The 9,938-nt window shown below is 32.4% G+C and overlaps 1 protein-coding gene across 1 annotated transcript; it reads right to left on the bottom strand.

Moving 5' to 3' along the window:
- Positions 1–376: 376 nt before the first annotated feature.
- On the bottom strand, positions 377–2,210 carry LOC123898883 (protein kinase PINOID-like). Its single transcript, XM_045949912.1, has 2 exons — positions 1,455–2,210; positions 377–1,351 (listed from the first exon to the last, which is right to left on the bottom strand). Exons 1-2 carry the CDS (start codon positions 2,033–2,035, stop codon positions 556–558), a joined length of 1,377 nt encoding a protein of 458 aa, XP_045805868.1. The 5' UTR covers positions 2,036–2,210; the 3' UTR covers positions 377–555.
- Positions 2,211–9,938: the final 7,728 nt, after the last annotated feature.

Raw genomic sequence — 9,938 nt, 5'->3', positions numbered from 1 at the left:
GTAAACGACATCGTAATAAATTATAAAAATATATTAGTCAAGTAACACGGGTCGGTTTGGGCACCCGTGAGTCATATATTGTAAACCGGAACCGACCGACTAAAACCACCTAAAACCGCTATTTTGTAATCATGAACCCGCGGATCAAATAAAACCGACCCGGTTCGGTTTTTTGCAATGGTTTTTGGCGGTTTGGGCCGGGCCTTCGGGTTTTGTCCACCCCATTAATACTCACTCTAGTCCAAAATATATGAAAAAATTTAATTTTAAAATTCATTGATAATTTATGAACCAGATGCATTAGATTATCAATAAATTTAAAAAGTAAATTTTCTCATATATATATAATCGGAGGGAGTAATTCGTAATCGGGGTATAATCATATAATAATAATAATTTATTAGTTAAAAAATGACAGAAAAAGAAACAGAAGCTTTATAAATACTGAATAAATTTACATATTTATATTCGTCACCCGCCACTTTTTTATTTTAAAAACTAGACCAACCGACCGTACACGTGGCGCAAAAACCGGTCACGGTCACCGTTAGATTCTCAAAAGTAATCAAACGACGAAGCAGGGTATTGTTTACTTGAACTTCTATTCCCATTCTTCAACGGCGTCGTTTTCTGCCTTCTTAAACCAGGAACCTCCGGCGGCGTCACCATCCTTATCAAGGCCAAATTAAGCCCCAAAAAAAAGGGATGCATCTTAACCTCAGCCGCACCCCGCTTCGACCCGAGTCTCCGGTTCGGATCTTTGTTAAGCAAACCCGATACAAGATCCCGCGCGTGCATTTCAAGCGCACTAGAAGGCGTAGCAGTAGGAAAACAAAGTGGCTTTTTAATAATGTTCCTCAACGTTGCTTCGTTTGATGGTCCCGCAAACGGTGTTCTACCGTACACCATCTCGTAGATGAATATTCCAAAAGACCACCAATCAACAGCGTTACCGTGTGAGTTTCCAGAAGCTACTTCCGGTGAAACGTATTCATGTGTTCCAACGAATGAACAAGATCTTGCTTCAACCGGTTCAGCTACAAAAAGCCGATTCCGGTTTGATTGAAATGATTGAACCTTTCTAGACCGGAATAGTCCTTTTGAGAGACACTTGAATGGAGTAGGAATTGAATGCTGACGAGTGCAAGAAACTTCCGGTCGATCATAAATAGAATAATCTGGTGATGATTCAACGGCTGGGATTGCGTGAGAGATTAGAGATAGATCAAAATCAGATAACATGATGTGACCGTCCGATCTAACTAACACGTTTTCCGGCTTTAGATCTCTGTAGATTATTCCTAACATGTGCAGGTATTCCAATGCCACCAGTACCTCCGCCGCGTAAAATCTGTAACAATAATATTAATTTAATTAATTTGACTTTATTTAGTTAGTTTCTATAAAATAAAATAAAATAAAAAAATGAGGTGGTTACTGGTTTGTTTTGTTACCTTGCCGAGGAGAGAGAAAAACGGTTACGGTGGTGACGATGACGGAGAGAGTGTAAATCTCCACCGGAGCAATACTCCATAACAATGCATGAATAATGAGAAGCTTCAAATTCAGCATATAAACTAGGAAGAAAAGGATGATCAAGCATCTTGATAATCTTTCTCTCCATTTCTGCTCTGTGTGATTTTTTCTTAAGAGCAACAGCATCTTTATCAACAACCTTCATAGCATAGTAAAAAGAAGGATCCTCATCGTCGAGGTAGTTTACGGAGGAGTCACGGAGACGACAGAGGTAAACTGTACCTATGTCACCGGAGCCTATACGACGGAGAAGATGAAAATCACGGAAAGTGAGACCGGATTTACGGATTGCGGAGTAGGCGAAATCGGATGAACGGTGAGGTTTGATGGAGAGAGACTCCGGTGAAGATGATGATGGAAGAAGTTCGAAGGAGAGACGGCTGAAACTTGTGCTGCAGATGCTTTCAGTTCCGCTGCTTAATGAAGTTCGTTGTGTATTGGAATTAACTGTTTCTAAACTCATTCCAGAATCACGTCCACTACTACCACTTTCTAGCATAATGGAAAAATAAAACTAACATAAAAAAATTTTAGAAGATGAAGAAGATTTTTTGTTGTTGTTGTTGTTGTTGTTGTTGAGATGAGAGTATATAGTGTTTTTGATTGAACAAGTGATGAATGTGATGAGAGTGGAAAGAAAGGGTGGTTGTGTGGTATTTATTTATGTTGATGAGAGGGTAAAATTGAAATGAAGGGGGGGTTTAATTAAAGAGTCACGTGAGAGGGAAAGAATTGGCACGTGGTGGGTTTTAGAGGAAGCAGAGTCACGTGCGGTGTTACTGGTGCACACCTCGTGTGAAGGTTTTTTCTTGTAGTCAATTTTCTGTGTTATTTTTACAGAGAAAGTAAGAAAAAATGACAGAAAAAGGTGAAGATAATTAAGTGGTGCAAACGTATTGATGCTTTTGCTTACCAAACTATACAGTGGTCAACCGTATTTAATTTAATTTAATTCTGTACGAACAGAAAGCTTAGCATTAGCAAAGCAAAAATACTGTATTTGGATCATATTCATCCACGCTTTCATGTTTTCTGTATACCTAATTTAATTCTGTATACCTAATAAGAATTGAATTGTACTGGTATTTGTATCGTATTGTATGGTGAGATTGTACAAATAGTGATGGGTATAAAGAATAATTCTAGAGTTACTCAATCCATCAATCTATTTTTAAAAATTAAAAAAAAGTACAAGTAGTATAAGTTGTATAACCGTTTCTTGTTTTTTAACAGTAAGATATTTTTTGAAATTCTGTATAGGATAAATGTTTTTTAAAAAAAATAAAAAAAATAGTACAGTATATTGAAGTAGTAAATCTTTGTCCAAGGCATGGACCATATAGTCGAGAGAGAGCAGAAGAAAGTTGAAGTTATGGTTCAGATATTAACGCTGAAAAGATGTCAACTGTCCACGGTGCTTGCATGAGTCGATCAGTCATGTACTCCTACAAGTGGTCACCATATTCAAGCTCCTCGAATTGATAAATGTTTGAAGGACTACTCTCATAAAAAATGTTTCAAGGAATGATTAGGACTTAGGAGACACAAAAAAATACTCTGTATATAGACACAAATACATGAATTATTTATATTATCTAAAGGAGAATGTTAACATGTGCATATATGGCACATGTTAAGGTAGTAAAAATAGAAATTATGTCTTAGAATTTGTGCATTTTAACTTTTCAAGCATTAAATATCTTGTATCATTAAATGTTAAATTTCTATATTAAGATACTTTATCATGTGCCCTATATGCACATGTTAACAATACCCTTATCTAAATAATAATGGTAGATGAACGCCTCTCTAGATGATGCTTGTGAAAAAAGGTAGATATTATGACACTCAAGTAGTTCGATGTTGATCAGACGTATAAGCTTTTGTAGTTGTTAGACGTGAAGTGTGATTGATTTTGCGTCAACTTGTAATTGGGTCAAACTCGACATTGAGTTGGTCTCAAGATTAGTCTGAAACAACCTTATTGCACGATTAAACAAGGCCAAAGTGTAACATTGACTTTTCTTTTTCATGCCCATGAAATAAGGTGGAAATTGACATGAACGATCAATGAAGGTTTCTAACTGCAAGAACAAGATAGATAAAGTCTATGCTTGATGTCAAGGATAGAGAAGTTACTTGACTCTTAAGTGCACTTAGTCGGGTCAATGAGTTGGAGCTACGTCACATGGACTTTGAGAAGGATTGCAAAAGGGTGTGGTAAATACTCCATACAACAACAAAAAAAAATATACTTTTAACCTTGGTGCTGTTTTAAATAATTATGGAATTTGGTTAGGAAGTTCGTATTTGATCTTATCTTGATCAGAGTCGACTTTGTTCGATAGTGCTCCTCTTCAGTTCTGATGAGTGACTCCGACGCTTAAGTCAGTAAGATTGTGTAGTAAAAGTTGTAAGCGTAAGAAATTGTACGTGTACTTGTGTCTTATGCATGAGAAGACCTTATATAACCCTCGACGCGGAGCCAAGACCATTAATGGGAGGATGGATTCGCCGTTCATGGCTGTCGAAAAACGGCCGGAGAGTCATAATTGGTAGTAAACGACAATCACTCCAATGTCGCCTGTTACGAAAGGTTTGGATCATTGAGCATGGGAAGACGCTTTTGCCCTTTAGGCATTTTGAACTGAGTTCGACACATGAGAGGTGATCATCGATGATCGGGCTCAGTCGAGAACAATATGCTTACATCTCTCAGTCTTATAGAGTGTAAAAAGTTATAGATTGTAAATAGAAAAATATTAACATGTACGGTACCGTATAAATATAAATTGTGTATGTATTTTTCATATATTCAAAAATTAAAAGTTATATATAATTATTATATGTGGTATCTTTAATACGTGTTGTTAAATTACATGTTAGCATTACCCTTATACTAAAAAAAATTAGAGTTTATGGTGTGGGGCTCCCTCTTCTTGCCTTGTGACATTTGTTTACTAGCTTCTTTTAATGTTTGATGTGTTTGATTTGAGAGAAAAAAAAAATATGAAAGAAAGAAAAACACATAACCAACTAATGAATTAATTTGAACTAACTTTAATTCAAATTCATTGATTGATTTCTTTTTTTTTTTTTTCTCAAATCAAACACACTATTCGGTTTGGTTGAGTGAGAAAAAAGAGGAAGAAAAGAAAATTACGCAAACCAATGAATAAACTTAAACTAACTTTAGTTCAAATTCATTCATTGGTTTCCATAATTTTTTTTTCATCCCTCTTTATTTCCACTCAACCAAACGGATTAGCAAATAAATTAAAAAAAAAAAGTAAATTAGGAGTATGAAATTTCCAAAACAAAAATAGTTAGACAAAGGAGAAAAACAAGACTATAAGAGCACATGTTAGCAAAACTCTTTCTTAAATTACACGTTAGCATCACTCTTATAAAAAAAATGGAAAATGCTAAACAGGGTCGGTTTAAGGAACCAAATATAGTAATATTATATTGAAATTTGTGCAGTCAACGTCTCGAAAGTGTAAACATGTTATTTTGAATTTTAAAATTTTATTTTTTGGTTTCCTTAACCAGTGACTCGAGGGCACCGATTAACATGACCCAAAAAAGATTAGGGTTTACTAGCTTTTTTTCTAAATGTTAATAAAAAAACTGTAAATAAGGAGTATGAAATTTTGGAAAACAAAAATACTACTTCGTCCCAAAATATAAGCAAAAATAGGTCAACAAAAGTTGATGAATTTAGTTTAAAATTTAGTCCATATACATTCACTTTTGTTGACCCACTTTTACTTATAGTTAGACATAGGATAAAAACAAGAATAATTAGTGTAATAATTAGAAAAACAAGAACCACAATTGAATGTGTGGAATAAGAGAGTTGGTCTGGGCGGGCCTTGGACAGATCCTATCAAATTGAGATGACTATTGAATGACAATAGACTTAGATCTATGCAGAGACATGAGACATAGTTGGTGATAATGTTCAACTAAAAATATACACATTCCAATGCTTAAGCAACCCAAGTTTAGTTTATGGTTGTGAATTTTAAGAGAGTAAATTGTGGGGGGTGACGAGTTTTGGACGCAACACAAGTACCAAAACAAAACCAATTTTACATTAATTAATTCAAAAACAATGTCAACAGAAGTAGGTCCAACGTGTGTGGTACGGTTTAGGTCCCAATGTAATGTAATGTAATGTGTGAGTAAGTTGTGACCTGACCTTTCTATTCATGCAGTACTAGTACATCTACATTCATGATCTATATGCATGGGAATCTTCTCCTTTCTACCTCATTTTTCTCTCTTTCAAACCCACACATTTTTCCTGGACATCACAATAAAACTCATATAGGTGGATATTTGCTCAAATTCTATTCGCTTTGATGGAAAATTTGAGTTGATTGGATTTGAGTTCGGGTTTTTCCTGATTAACCACCTCAAATTAAACTCTTAAATAATCTCTTAAATTATATCATATGTTTATTTTTATTTTTAATTTGAGTATTAAAAAAACATTTTCTCTATTTCTTTTCTTTATTTAAAAAAATATTGTTGAAACAAAATAATTTTGGACATTCTTTTTTAATAAAAAAAAACTAAAATACAATCCAGTCAAAGAGAAGCGTAACGGAGATACCCGATCCTCGTTGAGTATGAGTTTGGAGTATACTTTTCATCCCAGCTAGAAATTGAAATGAATTTGAGGAAACCCGAACTTTATGGATTTGAGTTTGGGGAGGGCAAAACTCGTCTCCACCCCGCCCCATTGCCATGCCTGATTCTTCCCCCAACCCAAATTCTTCCTTCCACACACAATTCATTTTATTTTTACCTTTATATTTCTGTGCAAGAATTTTATTGGTGTATTCGTACTTGAAAAATGCTAACGAGTGTTTCTAAAATTCTCTTTAAAAACTCTATTTAAAATATGGTGAATGTTAATATTTATCTTAAGAGTACATGTTAAAGAAATAAGTATAAAAATTATTTTTTTAGAATTTGTGCATTTTAATTTTTTAAACATTAATTTTTTTGTATTATTAAATATAACATTTTTATATTAAATAGCACATGTTAACATATTAAAAAATAGTGGGTAATATAGTGGGTAATTAAACTAATTTATTCCTAATTTATTTTAGGCATTTATTTCACTTTTACACTTTTCAAAATGGGTAATATAGTAAACTTAACTCATGTTTTGCATTAAATCAATAAAATTAACTACACTTAACTAAATTTCTTAAACACCACGTAAATAGTTTTTTTTTTGCTTATATCTGTATCCGGATAGAGTACTACTTACCTTATTTTCGGCAAATTCTATCAAATACCTATATAAATAGAAAATAATTATCGTATGGAGTATATCTGTCAAAAACAAATTATCGGATGTAGTATAAAATAGTGCAAAACTATGGGAGGACTTGGGAGTTGGGAGAAAAGATGAAAGTATCAAAATTCAAACTCTTAAAATGCATTTGAATCACTTAATATTACGAGGCATATGAGAATACTTGACTTTTTGAAGTTTTGAAGAAAGACTTGAATATATCAGTGATGAAGGATAGCAAAGATGAGCTTTAAACAACCACCATCAATTCTTGAATATATCCGATCCACTGAACCGTTTAATCTGATTCGAGAGTCAGTTCTTGTATCAAGTGGTTTAAGCTCCCTTTCGATCCCAGTTGCAGTGGATCAAACTGTAGGCTATTCTACCAAGTCCAACGTCAATTTATCACTCGACCAACCTAACAATTAGTTAGCAAAGATGAGCTTTAAACAACCACCATCAATAAGCGCCGAAGGCATGATTTCAAATTGTTTGTCGGTATTCTTATTTATTTTACACATTTTTCCCTATTTGTTTTCAAAATTCTACAAATTAAGCTTTCAATTATTTATTTATTTTTCAAATTTCATAAATTAGTCCATATTAAAAAATTTCAGATTTGCCATATAATTATTCAAATTTGGCCGTATTTATAATTATTTTACAGGAAGGCTATGGCAGGGCGTATGAAAGAGGGGCTTAATGATGTCAAAGTGAAAGCCCCTGCGATTGATAAAAATTTCGTAGATATATATACTTATCATGATAATTATAAAGTATAAAATTACTAGTTTCAAACAAAGAATTTTGAATTGTCTAAAATTATTCTAAATTTTCATTATACCCTGATCCAAACACTCCACATATCATTTTCCACTATTTATTGGCCAAGTAATATGTCATTGTTTGCAGCAATATTTCCATAAAGTTTGAGATTATGTTTGAGTAGATTATAGATAACTTATGTTGAGGAAAGCATTTTTGGACAAATAGTACGTGTTTCAAAGAAAAACTATAGCTACACAATATTTTTTTATTTTTTTATAAAAAAGGTCCAGTATAATTTTGTGGTCCTTGTTTTTGAGGCAATAATTTTGTGGTCCTATACATGTTAGACCTTAGAGAAAATATTGAATTGAATTGAGAGATAAGAGGGAAAATATATGATTTTTTATTAATTTACAAGAGGGGGATACAATTGGTTTTATACTACAACCAAAGTTACTTGTAATCTAAGTAATAAACATAACTACTTTACAAAACTGGAAACAAAACTAACAAATTCCTAACAGACTTTGTCTCTAACTGTCATAACAGAAAATTGGATGGCATAGTGCTCAGTGATCACTTAGCCAAACTAAGCTTGCTGAGCCAAAAATCATGATTCCTTTTGCTAGGCCAAGAATGACTCGCTAAGCCACCAGCTTTAGAGTTAGAATTATGCACAACAATATATATCTTTTTCTTTTCAGAATAATAATACAAAATTTCCCGACAAAAAAAAAAAGTTACTAAATTTGAATAGTAGTGAGATCATAGGTTCGATCATCAGCCCTCTTGTAAATAAAAAAGCTTACCCACAAAATTTCAAACATTATTAGTAAATTTGCATTGGAATTCCAGTTTATTTCCCCTTCTTTAAGTAATTTTGTATGCTTAATTAGTCAGTAATATTATATTGTTGACAATCATTTATTAAATTACTAGCATATGTTCATGAAAAAGTATCCAACGAGCTTGCTATAGGATAATTATATGCATAATATGTTATCAATTGTGACTGAAGGACTAGGTGTTTCATGGAGAATTAGACAATAAAATATGCTGAAAAGAAACTTGTGTGATCATTTTGTGGTCCTGTCCTGCAGATAATAATTATCATAATTTATTCTTCTTTTGGGATAATGATAAGCAATAAGTAACAAATGATTCCAATAAAGCACCCCTCAATTGTCTTGGATTCTACATTACCGTCGATGCTGCCCTAATCATTTTAATTTGGTTTATCAAATGTTCATATCTATAAGTGCAATTTTTTTTTTTTACAGCAAAACAATGTGTATACGTACAAAAAGGATCGAAACAAAATAGTACAAACGTAATTCAATCCACCTTAATCGAATAAGTATAAATAGTACTCTACAAATTAAATTACATTGAGAAAATGCTTTGTCTATTTTATTAGTAGCACAAAACAAGTTCTCATGTGGTAATCATAGTTGGTACGTAATTTTATTCAAGAAAATATCATACACTAAATGTGTCTAATTCTCAACCATATATAGTTTATACATTATATTCAGTGTATTATGACGTCCAATTTCTTTCACTAGACCTAATCCTAGGACCAATTTTAGCAAAAGAACTAGAGATACGGTTTTCTGTTATATTAGTCATATATCTCAATCTCATTAGCCCAAATATGGAAACTCTACTTTAAGTTTTATATTAATAATTCATGTGCATGCTCTGAATTTTTTTTAATAAGTTTTTTTAAGGATCACTACTAGAAAAAGTTTAAATACCGACGGAATTCAGAGACGGAATTTATTTCTTCTCTATTTGAGACGAAATTAGAGACAGAAAAGAACATTTAGAGACGAAAATTAAAATATATGTATTAGTGACAGATGTTAGAGACCGAATGTTCTGTCTCTAAATCATTCTGTCTCTATATCTGTCTCTACTTGATTACTTTTTTAATTATAAATAGAAAATAATAGTTGGAGACAAATTTTAGAGACAGACTTTGACCGTGTCAAATATTTTCTGTCTCTGTATCCGTCTCTAATTAGTCAACTTGTTATTAGAATAGTCAAACTTTTGTTAGAGACGAAACAAATCCATCTCCGAGCCTTTTTGTTTGGATTTTTTTTTTGAATTGCCTTAATTTTGAGTTTATGTTAAACAATTTATGAAAATAAATAATCTTTTATGTATTATTTTAAGATTTTCAAAGTAATTTATGAAATTTTTTTTATAAAAACACAATTTATTCATTTATATATATAAACTAAAAAATAAGTAAATTCAAACGGGCTCTAAATAAACATAATATTTCATTTTACACCATTTTTTCCCG

The sequence above is a fragment of the Trifolium pratense genome, linkage group LG7 (genome assembly GCF_020283565.1).
Source record: "Trifolium pratense cultivar HEN17-A07 linkage group LG7, ARS_RC_1.1, whole genome shotgun sequence".
In the NCBI taxonomy this organism is placed as follows: Eukaryota; Viridiplantae; Streptophyta; class Magnoliopsida; order Fabales; family Fabaceae; genus Trifolium; species Trifolium pratense.
Note: the sequence above shows the minus strand (reverse complement) of the source record. Positions and strands in the feature narration are given on the sequence as shown.